This window comes from Aythya fuligula, chromosome 1 (assembly GCF_009819795.1).
Source record: "Aythya fuligula isolate bAytFul2 chromosome 1, bAytFul2.pri, whole genome shotgun sequence".
NCBI lineage: Eukaryota > Metazoa > Chordata > Aves > Anseriformes > Anatidae > Aythya > Aythya fuligula.
In genome coordinates this window covers 21,340,458-21,353,976 of record NC_045559.1, presented here as the reverse complement: position 1 = coordinate 21,353,976, position 13,519 = coordinate 21,340,458, and the positions used below count along the sequence as shown (strand labels likewise).

Below are 13,519 nucleotides of genomic sequence, written 5' to 3'. Positions count from 1 at the left end.
AGTTTGGAGGAAAGATAATCCCTGATGACAGTCATTTCATCTGTCAAACTCCTACAAAAATAGATTATTTCTGGCATACTAGATTATTTCTAGCATACTGCACCAGCAAGTATTATTTATTGTTGCCCACTTCTTAAAGCAATTTCCTCGTTCAACTACACCATTCTTCCGTGGACTAGATGAAGACACCTTCAGGTTTATCCTTTTCAGTAAGGAAATGTTGCAGTGAAGAGTAGTTAGAGAGATTCTGATTTGTCACAGACATTCATCATCAGCTTCTCTAGGTCAAAGGCAAGATAGAAACAACGTTGACATTCAAAACATTGCCTATTTACTGTGGCAGCAACAAGAACAAACTGATTATAACAGATGGATAAGCACAGGCCAACTGTTCTCCCTGTTTTTCCTTAGCTCATGCTTTGAGGAAGACTTACAAGAGCACAATTCAACCTGAGCTAATACCAAACTTGCGCAGGGTTGGAAGAAAAATTTACCAGAGTGCACTTAAATTCACAGTGTAAAAGAGTAGCCTCTTTGGAGAAGAGAAACCTTTGCACTAAGCCAAACTTGCCCAAGATTTCAGGTATCCGAGAACAAAGCCCTTTAGAAATAAGTTCAGAAAGCTAACTAATGCCTTTAAACTATGGATATTTTGCTGACATTGCAATAATGACAACTGAATTCCCCCTGACATCTCAACAAAAGACTATCAATAACATTTTCAAGCAAGTCAGCTCCCATCCTCCTCCCATTATCCACTATAATCTTTTACACAAGCACAAATGGTATGTTCCAGTGTAAACATTTTCCAAAGACCATGGAAGCAAAGTAAGTGACCCCATTGACCAATGTGAACAGACAGCTACCCCACCTGCATGCTTTTTGTACAAGGAGACTATATTAAGAATACACAGACAACCAATCTGTATCTGAGTACTAGGGTCACTTCTATATGGCGTTGACGCTAATGGGGTAACTGCCTTTGCCTGAGTCAACTGCCTTACAAATTGCACCCATGATTTTAGCAAATGTTTACACACGCATTGTATGCAAATGTAAAGAACCTGAATGAACTTCACTATCAAGATTTTCAAGTGCAAATATACAGACTCCCTTAGTTCTGTTCTTTATATATTATACCTAAAAAACAAACAAACAAAAAAAAACAACCAAAGAGTTGATTCCCCCCCAGTCTCCTGCTTGCACACACTCTAAAATCAAAGATTAAATATCAATCTAAGTGTTCACAAAAAAATGAACTACTTAAATGAATCATGGCTTAAAACAAGCAACACTGAATCTATTCCTCCATTAAAGAGGACTGAAAGTCCCTGCATAGAAAAAAAGCAGCAAATAAATGTTAGAAGTACTATTAGTTAAGACATCAGACAAAAATACATCAGATTCCTGACTTGCTATTTTTGTCTTCACATAACAACTCCATTTGGATGTTCAAAAGTCAGTGTGCTCCAAAACAAAATATTGCTTTCTACGTGCTGTGTGGTATGAATAAAGCAAAGACTTTGTCTCAAAAATAAATATTAGTGACATATACAGATGGCTAATTGTTTTTGGTTTGTTCTGGTGACCCATAATTGGTCCAAAATAAGCACAGCTGAAGACTGTTTTTTAGGTGCATCCAAACATGGGGTTGTTTCTATAACCTAACAGCACTTTGACGTTCGCCTTGCTGAATTCTTCACTGCTGAAGGAGAATCAGAGTCTTCAGTTTACAGCAAAAAATAAAACAAGGCAGTTATGAAGATCATGTAACACAGAGCTCAGAAGCCCACAGTGGAGGTTTACTGCAATATGGCAGTCTGCTTCTGGTTGCTTGAGCGCAAGCAGCTGCCGCAGCTGTTGCTTCCTCCTCTTCCGTGTCTCCCTTCACCTCTGTGGAACTTTCAGTTTCTTGAAACGGATTCTCCAGGAGTTTCAATACATTTCTTACCTAGAGAAGAAACATAATATGGTTAAGAGAATTTAGAAAACGAAGGCAAAATGATGTAGAAAAGAACCTCAAACCAAGTAATGATCAAGTATATTGTATTTAACACACAAATTCCAGACATGCCAAATATGAAATGGATGAACAATATCTATATAAATAAACTGAAAGTAGTACCTGGCTGAATTTGTATCTGCATGGAACTCAAGCTCAAATAACTTAAAAGCACGTCTTAAGTACAAATTCTTTTGTCATACTTCTCAGAATATATTAATTCACCCTTACTCAGCATGTAGCAATCCACATACTGAACTCCACAGATGAAAGCAAAGGCTTTTAAAAGATACCATTCGGCAGTAAGGAAGTTAATCCCTAGCCATCTCCCGAGATAAAACCTTTGTCTTCACTGTCTTTAGAATGGCTAAGTGACCTGTCTTAGGACCAGGTTCAGACTCAGATTTTCAGTTCCTTTCTTTGCTCTGCAGCCATTAAAACCACAGCTCACTCACAAATAAGGCCAATTCCCAATGCCCTTACAAACATGCTAGAATGAATCTCACCTAGCATAACGTTCAGCAGCAGCAGCACCACCACAAATCCAAGCAAACCTAAATAGATATTAAACAGTAATCTTACCTCTGAGAAATCCCCATTTTCAGCTGCTTCTATGGCATTCTGAGCAATATAATTTCTCAAGATATATTTTGGATTGTTGGAATTCATAACCTTCACACGATCAGTATTCCAGGCATCAACGTCACTAATGCCTTCTATTTCTTTTTGTAAACGGACTCTGAAATTAAACAAGTAGAAACAACTGGTTTGGTTCAAGAATCACATGTAGAAGTCTCCCTGTTTCCTTGTCTTGAGATCTGTAGTTTGCAGTTCTTAAGTATTACATCACCTATAATCCTCTCAGTTTATAAAACTCAGCACAACAACAAAATAAAAAATGCCACTTCCTGTATCATTTGAAAGCAGCATTATGATCTATCAGCAGGTCATGATGATGCTCAAGCAAGTGGCACACACACTGCAGATTCCCCAAAGAGACATCGAGACACCTTGCCCCACACTGGTGGTCTGTTTGGCACTGCTCTGAAAAAACCTTCACATTGAAAGCTTGGCTTTTAAGTATTTCTGTGCTTGTTTATTGGTTAAAATGTTTAATGTTCTGATAAAATAAAAAGGACTTGATACAGCTAAGACTACCCGATCTGCCAGGTATACTTGCTAAAATTCTCAGACCCATAGGAAAATAAGATCACAGCCAACCAGGTGAGGAAAGAAGTTTTGCTGTGTAGATTAGGTTAGAAACAACTAATGGTCTTCAAGACATTTTCTGAATAGAAAGTCTCCAGCTAACATTGAGCTCTTAAGCTTCTAATTTATACCTGATAAAATAGTCTTAACTTTTTCTGGCCTTGACTTCTTTTACAGTTACTCTTTGATTGAGAATACTTCTATTTGCTTTCTATATTAGTATATACACTTTTTTTTTTCCTTTCAGAAAGAAAAAATGCAAAAGAGTAAGACATTTGGGTCAGCCAATTCTAGTTCCTGAGCACTTGATAGCTCGCAATTGAAATCAGGCTCCTGTGAGAATCAAGACCAACATTCTCAAAGTGCTTTTAATATCAACTTAATGCTAGTTCTTTTCTACACCGCCCCCCGTCCCAAAATATAGAAAAAAGTACCATGAAAACACACAGATGTCCTTTAACTTTCACAGATACTCATTTAGAGTAGTTAATAGCATTCTCAGTTGCCTGCACCCCACTGCTGTTTGTATACTTTCAGACAGCGTGTTTTTTGAGACATATACATTGTTATCAAACGAAATGCACAGCAAACATACTGCTAAGAATACTGGTAAACCTTACTTGTATTTTTCCAGCCATTCTGTCCAGTGTCTTTTATTTCTGCTGAGTAAATCAGCTGCTGTTAACTGCTGCAGTTTAGTGAATTGTTCAATGCGCTCTAATTCTTTATTTATATTAGCTTTTGTTCCAATTAGTGCAAATAGCTGAGGATTAGACTGAGCCAACATCAGCATCATTGACAGTTGTCTGGGAACAAGAGGAAAGAACACATTAAAGTTAAGCTGCCTGTCAAGAATCATCATTTTGCAACCATAAAGTAGATAAACATTCACAATAACCTGTGATTTAAATGGATAAGTTAAATACCAGCACTTCATAATTCACAAATTTATAACAGATTATGCTTGTTTCACTGTTCCCTCCCAGCGTTTAAAATTCAGTAAATTCAGTGTTTAATTCACAATCCTGTGATATGCAAAGCACAGTCAGTAGATCTGAAACTCTACCAGTTGGATTTAGATGCACAGTTCTCATCAAAACACCCTAATCTGAAAGGAATTTGGAATAAGGAATTTGACCTTGCACCTAGGTACCAAGATACCAGAGAACGCATACTTTTTTTTTTAAAAAATGTGTTTTTCTAACTGTAACAGCATTCAGTAACATACTGTAACATCACCTACTAATTTCACTAATACTAAGAAAAACAAATTATATGGAGAAAGATACCTCATTTAAATCATGAGACAAGTCTTTCTGTTTATTTACTTATCTAACCAACCTAAATTGGTTCAGGGAGGGTCAGGCTGGGTGTTAGGGAAAGGTTTTGCACCCAGAGGGTGGTCAGGCACTGGGACAGGCTGCCCGGGGCAGTGGGCACAACACCGAGCTGCTGGAGTTCAAGAAGCATTTGGACAAAGCTCTCAGACTCATGGTCTGACTTTTGGGTGGCCCTGTGTAGAGCCAGGATTTGGACTCCATGATCCTTCCAGCTCAGGATATTTTGTGATTACTTACTCCCTGGCATACAGCACAACTAATTATATCCAAATCGTATTTTCCTACTTTTAGTAAACAGAGATAAGCTGAGTGCTTTGATTTTTTTTTCAGTTACACAAAGTATTATCCAAATGCGACCCATGCATCTTACACACCCACATCCATGATTCCCATGTGTTGCGATAAAAGTCAGTTGTGCATTCAGTTTAATGTAGTACTGTGCCCCCCGCCCCAAAGTTTTACCTCTGTATCACATGATTTGTAGCTAATAAATAGGGGAAGAAAAAAAAAGGACAAACTTACAGGGTCAAACACATTTTCCATTTTCCACTGCTCCAAAAAGCAGAAAACTGCTTCAACTGCTTTTATAGGGCAGCAGTTGAACAAAATCTCCTACTTTAGTACACTCAGAACAGCTGAGCTGCAGAACATGAAACAGGACATGGACAGTACCAAACAGGTTGCAGAGTCTAAAGTGCTCATTTCAGTTATACTTGGCTCAGAGCTCTGGTGGCTGAAAGTGATTATTGGCCAACCGTACACAGGACAGTACTCTGGCAGCACACAGGAGTCATTATTGTTTAAACCCATTTCTTCTATAAAATATTTCTGTATTACTTCACTATCTGGCACTCTCTCATTGGCTCAGTCAGCAGGGAAAGGGGAGAAAAAGAATTTACGTTGCAGTTGATGTATCTGTTTAACAGTGAAATTCCCAAATTTAATATTACTAGAAAAAATAGTATTACAGTTTATTATAGTAATGATGAAACTTTAAACACTGGACAAAATATTTAGGTAAACAACAGTATTACCTTGGATCCATCTGAGGCTTGAAAGCAACTTTCAGTTCTTCCATAGAAGCACACTGACTTGCAAGCTTTTCTAAGAAATCTTCCAGTCTTGAAGGATCAAAATCTACTGAGAATGAACTCAGCAAGTAGAAAATATTTGTGAAGTCTCCACCTAAAAGAGGGAATTCTGTGGGTAATGGAACTGACAAATGGGCAGGAACACAGGTCCCATAATTCCTTCCTAACCCCCCGCAGCAGTGTGGGTAGCCGGGGTAGAGAGACAAATACATTGGTCCCTCAACGAGGGTGCAAATATGACACATGGAGTGCCCTGTAAAAAGGCAACAACTGCCACACAGGTCGCAAGAATGCAATTATCCTTCAGTCTTTTGATCTCTCAGATGACAGTGTAGTCATGCAAGGCTGCTTTCTTGTAAGGTCAGGGTGAAAATTACAACTTGGTGCAGTTATAAGGTACTTATGGTCTATGAAATAATAACTCGATGCAACCTTCACCAACCTGTGAGATGCATGGTTTCGAGAAGTTCAGACACCAGCTTACTATCTTCTTCTAATTCCAACCGAATGAGGCCTAGTTTCTTCCTCATCTTCTGCAAATAATGTTTTTCAAATTCTACATCGTATTCCTCTTCCAGGATGAGTTCGCTGATTTCCAGGGGCAGCTCTGGAACTAAGGCTTCAGCGAGCTTCCCTAGATTCCATTTGCAAATCTCTGGCTGCTTGTTGTAAGCATAGCGCCCTGTATTATCAGAACCATTGCAAATGTGCTCGGGGTCGTATCTACAAATGAAGAAATAGTTAGCATTCCTCTTGTTATCTGGACACGAATACCGTATGAAGCCCTCTAGGAGGCTAACAAGCCCTGAAAGGGAACAGTCCTCCTTGGACGGGAGGAACCCCACATGCTACAAGACCACTCTAACAGTTAGAGGTGTTGTCAACACAGTTATATTTCAAGGTTGAAAAGAATTACAGGGCAAATAGGACTAGCTTAACCTACTTTGCTGTAAAGTGGGTCCATAAATCTACTTGACAGCTAAGGTATTAAAGCAATAGTGAACATCAGCAGGATTGTTCTATACAGCAAATTGATATACACATTTTGAACACTGTCCACAGGCCACACTGACCTGTCCATAAACCCAAAAGGGCCATAGTCAATAGTTAGTCCAACTATGCTCATATTATCTGTATTCAGCACGCCATGGCAAAAGCCAACACACTGCCACTCAGCAACCAGTCTTGCTGTCCGTTTCGTTATCTAAAAGAAAAAACATTTGCATTTTTCAACACAAGGTATAAACATTCATACATTTACACACATTTGCTAGTCTGAATGAATTTTTCTACTGTGGGAACTCTGACTGGAGCAGACTCTGTGTACATGTATATGGCTTACAGACAAATATCTTGAAGACAGCTTGCCTCTCTCCTCCATTTATCAACTGCCTGGTTCCTAAATCTCCTATTTCTGTTTGTTCCCTCTTTTACCTACCAAACTTAACTTGAACGTCAGTTGCAGTGCTTCAAAACACACTGGAGACAGAACACAAAAATATGGTAAACCAACATCAGACTTGTGCACTTTTCTAGTCATCATGCAACGACATTCTTTTGCTTACTACTTATTTTAAAGACCCTTTAACTACAGACAGAACACAGCAAAAGTCAGAGAAATAAAATGAAGAACTATGTGTGACAAAACTCAGTGTAAAGTCAGCCTGCTGCTTTACTTCATATGTAGGAGTGATTTACAAAAAGGTAGGCTGCTCAGACAATAATGATCCTTTGCTAACAAACTTCAGGCCTGATAAGCACTTACTTCAACCTGCCAGGAGTAGAAAAAAAACTAAGAGCTCACCTTTTAGCTAAATACATACTCCAAGAATGGCAATTTTATTGAAATCTAATTCTTCACTGAACGCATGCTTTACCAGAGCTTTTCAGTTGCTTAACTGAGTGTTATCTTCTGTGGGAGCCTCAGCTGTAATCAGTGCATGTGCTCCAATCGTCAAAAATAACAGAGTAATATTTAAAAGTTATTTAATTTAGCCCATTTGTCGAATGCAACTGGACGTGTCCTACAAAACCTAAAATTCAGGAAGTTAATCTGGCTTTTATCTGGGTATTTCCAAATACCTTACTGAACTGCCACAAACAATTTTATGTAACCATTAGCTAGAGTCTTTAAATCCAACTGTTGTCATAGCTAAAATCACTTATCTTTCTATATAGCTATCAACACACAGAAATTTAAGGTGAATATTCTCTCCAGGCTGTGGTGCGAGTGCATTTTATTAAGGTTTAAAAATGATCTTGTTAACAAAGAAAATGTTAGTTTTATGCATCGGTGTCCAAACCCGTAATTCTTCCACTTTTTTAAAAATATGTGCAGTCAGATGAAGAAGGAAAATCAGAAAATTCTTGCTGTGGGGTGATCTAACAGGTAGTAAAAACTGGAAGTGATCATTAGAACAGGAGTTTTTGGTTCACTTTGAGATCTCAGGCTTCTACTTTTTCCAATACAAGGTACTCTGCACATTTCTCCTGAATTCTGCTTTACTGGAGAGTTGAAAGTCAGTTGCCAGAAGGCACTCCAAGTCACAACATGTGTACAAAACTGATTATAAACCAGTAAGGGAAACACACCCTATGTGATGGCGCTGTGCCAGAAAGATGATAAAGTTTAGGAAAAAGAAAGAAAAAAACAGGCAGCCACAGATAGGATAAAAGCATTCCAGCAGTAAAGCAATTTGTGACTGCTGGATGCCTTTCTATGAAGGCATCACACTGCCAACGTTCTGGTCAAAATAAATGCGGCTAACGAGAGCACCTGAAAGCAATTAAAGCTTGGATGCCACTCAAAGATGGGTATATTGATTAGAGACAGCTTTGTGTTCACTTTGACCTTCAGCTTTTTTTAATCACATTTTTCTACTGCTAGCCATACTAGAAAACAAGTATGGTATATATAAACAAGAGCACTCTCTTAAAAAACACATTCATGCAAGTTTAAACAGCATCTACAAGTTATTTTAGAAGTATAGATAATGGTGGTTATTTTCTGGTCAGCACTGCCAAATGCAATCACTTGGACTTTTTTCCTCCTGTTCTTCTACAGTACAAAACGAAAAGATAAAAGCATGGCAGGGAAGGGACAGCACTACCCTGCTATTAAAAAAGACACCAGTGTTTGGTAAATCAGGCGAGGCACTGTTCAGATGGAGATGGCTATGGAAAATCTCCACTTATGGAGACAAAACATGACAATACAACGCTGGGACAGACCCAGACTGGGGGAGCACAACAAAAAAGATAAGAGATTGAGGAAAATAAGGAAAGCATGCCAAGATGAGGGCAAGAAATCAGTAGTAACTGGGCCAGGGAAAGAAGTTAGAGGCAGAAAGAGGTGGGACTGACTTGTGACAGTGAGATACAAGGGGATCTGAAGGGAAAACTATCTTTGTTCACACATACTTCTGCAAAGATCCTGAAATCCCATGTGTTTTTTTCCTACTGTCAGAAAATGAATGTGCTAACAGCTACAGAGCAGTACATGGTTGGTGACAATCTGCAGTCATCATTGACTTCATTAATTCACAAGTGAGAGGTCTGTCAGCAAAGTTAACCTCTTCAGCACCCAAAGGTGAACTAAGCAACTGCTTGCTTTTTAAAAACTAATGCAATTATGCACAAACTCAAAACTCACACAAGTTAGAGAAAGCCAGATTTTAAGCCTGCCTTTCATCTCCTCATTGCTCTGTTATGAACATGCATCACAGTGCTGTCGCTCTCTAACAGAGCATTTCAGATATCAAAGCATCACAACTGTTTTGACTTAGACTAGTCAAGTATGTTAGACTCCTACAAGTATTCAATAAGCAGAATAATTTTAAGTATTACCTTCCTATTGGGATAGTAATATTTGAATGTCACCTGAACTTTTATGAATGGTTCTCCAGTAATTGTTAAGGTCTAAACATATACATTAATTGAAAATGCTTCAAAACCATTTCTGAGAAACCATCCAGTCTCTCCTCTGGGCACAACAGAATCATCCATCACTACACCACTTCTGAGACACATTTATCTCACTTGACCTTACTGTTCCCCAAGTTGGAGGTTTTGCAACTTCACCAGGAAAGCCGTCTCACTGCTTGACTGCCTTTAAACATTCAAATTTTGAAGTATGAAGTTAAAGTGACATGCAGTCAGCATTTCTGTCTATGATTTGGAAAATAAGAGACAGGAAGTGACTCAACATCCTCAAGGTTTTACAAGACAAAAACCTCAGTACCATTAATTCATCACCTGACAGTCAGGGCTAGGATTCCCCCTAGCATCCTAAAATGCTCTTAGCAAAATGAGAAGTTTTGGGAAGCTCACCGAGAGCCAAAAAATCATGCCTTACTATTAAAAAGGTAAATGATTAACTGTTTTTATCAGTTTGGTCAATATCAGCACTGCTTTCATCAATAAATACTTGTATTAAGAGTGTTTTTTCCTAAGAAAAGAGCAGTTCAACCCCGGTGCCTGCGATCATTTTCTGAGTTTTTAAACAAAGAGGAATTTTTGAAGAGCAACTTATCTTTCTTACCTCTTTGAAGAAAGCAGCATTCCTCTGAATATTGTTGTCTGAATAAGCCTCCTGGATTTCCGGATAGAAAGTGCCGATCACATAATCAAGCATTTGTATTCGAATATCATTTCTGTTGACACTAGGACCCTTGCGTCCTGTATATTCATCAGTAGGTTTAAAAATTTCAAAAGAACCAAATCTGTTGAAATAACAAAAACATGTTTTTAGTATTACTTCTTAGTATTATTTGATCTTATTAGCTTCAACTGATATTAAACATAGTAAAAAATTTACTGTCATTGCAATATCATCTTCAGGGTTTAAGACTAATTCTTCAGCAGCCTGTGAGAAAAGACCTGAAGCATTCTCACACTGAAACTAAGGAAACAAAGTTACTCAGTGCGAGGAAGCAGATACATCCACATGTAAACAAACAGATTAAGACCCTAGCTAGTACTGAAGACCAGTTCGCTAGAAGTTTCTTAAAACTGCTTCTATAGAAAAATCCTTATCCTGAGTGAATACACAGAAACATGACTTAAAATACTAAACTTTATATCATGTACATATGATGCATTTTTCCATACACACGTGCACAGACATACATGTATTGATGTGTATTCCTTATGCCTCACTTTTCCCTAGCATGATGTTGCCTCCCAAGGAACAACACACCATCCCAAAGTCCTGCTTTGCATTGGAGCAGGAACTCTGCACACATCTCAGGCAAGGAAAGTACTGTCTTAAGGCTTTTACAAGATACCCCCAAACCTGGGAAGTACTGTATCATTACAATAGCTTGTAAAGTAAGGGTAGAGCTATAATCCACCAACACTACCAATATCTAAAAAAAATCCCCTACATCTACATATTCCTCGCAGGCATAAACATGAAAAATCTCTTTTGAGATCTGCAGAACTTTCTACGACACTCACACCCCCCTGGTCCCTAGTTAATGTTTACCTGCCAGTGTGCACACATCTCATCCACTGGGCTAAAGCAGCAGCTTTCTACAGCCTTACAAAAAAGTTACAAGATTCAACAACAAGAAACATGCAGGTGCTGCAGGTGCTGCTGTTATAGAAATACACTTAAAATTATATTTTTGTGCTTGACTTTAGAAGAATAGTAAAAAATAAAATAAAAAGTAGGCTTCTCTCTACCTTAGAAATGTAGAAGCTATTCTCAGAACAACTGTACACTTTTCTTTTTTTGGATTTCCATCATAAAATATGTCGCGAACAACTTCCGAGTCAGATGTCACGCAGGTTCCAGCCCTCGTTGTTGGTATTCCTAGGTGAAACATGGCCTCGCTACACAGGAACTCTCGTATGCTTGACCTCAGGACTTTACGACCATCGGCTTGCCTGCAGCAAAGACAGTGACAGGACTCAAGTCTTCTGGCTATAAAGGAAGGAGGACTCCTGCTTCCCCCTTAGCCATGGAGAAACAAGAACTAAGATGTTAAGTGCTCTGCCTGAACTCACACAGCAAAGTAGTGGCAGGTATGCGATGAAAACCAGATCCTTAGAGATCTCTGAGGATCTCTAAGAGTTCAGATTTGATAAATACACTAGCTATCAGGATCACATATACCAGAAGAACGCTTTTCTAATTACAGATATCCCTTCTAATTGCTAACTTTGTTTTTATACATGCAATACAGACTTCCCAAAACTTGATACATTCTGGACGAATATAATGTGTCCTATGGTATATAAACTTATGGATATATTACATAACACATCACTAAAATAAATTCAGACCAAAACTGCCTTTCAACGCTAGTAAGCTTTTAAAAAAATCAATTTTTGTAGTATTTACCCAATACTTTAGCAGTCCTTAATCAGTATGCTGCAGAAATTAAACAAGCACTGCAGCTGTCCGCTACCAAAACCCTGTTTTTTATTGATCACGGTGCAAGAAGAGCAAAGCAGAAAGCAACCAGTGAAACAAGTGACTTACAAAGTTCACATCATTGTTTCCTATTAATAAAGCGGCTACCACTGGGCCTTTTAGACACTGTTTTTTGGACTTTTCAGGATGAAACACGTAGGAAAGGATTCAGGCCATTCAGGCCACCTCAGGAGCCGCAGCGTGAGAGCGGACACTTTATGCTCGCATCGCACCGTGAATTTTCGCTGAGTTTTGCTTGGAAAACCCTCCCACAGCATCATTTCGAGACGCAGAAGGGCTGGGAGCAGCCCCAACCCCTTTCCATCCCGGGCTGCGCACCCCCAGCAGCGGCCGGGGCTCCTCTTACCGGGAGAAGGGGGTGAGGCCGGCGCCCTTCAGCTGCATCTCCCAGCGGCCGCCCCGCGGGCCCAGCACCTCGCCCAGGTACATGGCGGCGCCGTCGCCCAGCTGCCCGGCGAAGCTGCCGAACTGGTGGCCGCAGTAGCAGTGGGCGGCCGGCTCCGAGCCCGGCAGCAGGCGGTTGCCGCTGAAGTACAGCGCCGCCTCGGCCTCCTCCCGCTCCTCCACCTCGGCGGCTTCCAGCCCCAGCAGCGCCAGCGCCGGCAGCGACATGGCCACCAGCCGCGGGTTGCGCAGCGGCGTGGGGCGCACCCGGCAGAAGCAGGCGCCGGGCACGGCCCGCGGGGCGCTGTCCTCGGAGGGCTCCACGGGCAGCGAGCGCAGCGCCAGGTTATCGAAGCGCAGCGCTCCCAGCCAGCCCCCAGCACCACCGCCGCCGCCGGCCCCCGGCTCCGCTGCTGCTCCAGCGCCGTGCTCGGGGCTGCCCGGCCGTGCCGAGGACGCCGCGGGGTGCTGCATGGCGGCGCCGAAACGCCGAAGAGACGCCGGGAGGAGCGACGGCAGCGAGCGGTTCCTCCCGGTGCGCAGCGCCGCCGCCATTCGGCGCCTCCCGCCCACGGGGCGGTCCCGCAGCCATTTTGCACCTCCCCCAACGGGGCGGGGCCGCCGCCATTTTGCACCTCCCCCCTGCGGGGAGCACCGCCCGACGGGGTTCGTGGTGTTGTAAAAGTGGGTCAAACAAAATACCAGTTTTTGGGAAGACAAAGGCTTTTTCAGAAGACTCAATTTTTAGGGAGCAGACATTCTTTAGAAAGCAGGCGTTCTTTAATTGCGGCGCTGGACGCATAGGGGATGACTCCACTTAGTGCGTGTGCCGAATTGCCCAGTCTCCAGGGGTCAATTATACAGTCAAAACATACGTGTGCGTTCGTTTTCCAAAAATAAAAAATAACATATCCACGCTATTTCCCAGAACTCGTTTAAGTAAGCGTGCGTGTGTGTTTCTACTGGTGGTCCTTCAGGTTTTTCCCACGGGGGTGTTTAAGGAGAGGTTGGACGTGGTGCTTAGGGACATGGTTCAGTGGGTGACACTGGTGGT

At 41.0% G+C, this 13,519-nt stretch overlaps 1 protein-coding gene across 1 annotated transcript; it reads right to left on the bottom strand.

The window, feature by feature from the left end:
- Window positions 1–308: 308 nt before the first annotated feature.
- On the bottom strand, window positions 309–13,020 carry SELENOO (selenoprotein O). The gene is made up of 9 exons (XM_032203257.1): window positions 12,428–13,020; window positions 11,328–11,531; window positions 10,183–10,363; window positions 6,716–6,846; window positions 6,085–6,365; window positions 5,586–5,736; window positions 3,832–4,017; window positions 2,585–2,741; window positions 309–1,951 (listed from the first exon to the last, which is right to left on the bottom strand). Exons 1-9 carry the CDS (start codon window positions 13,018–13,020, stop codon window positions 1,757–1,759), a joined length of 2,079 nt encoding a protein of 692 aa, XP_032059148.1. The 3' UTR covers window positions 309–1,756.
- Between the last annotated feature and the right edge of the window lie 499 nt (window positions 13,021–13,519).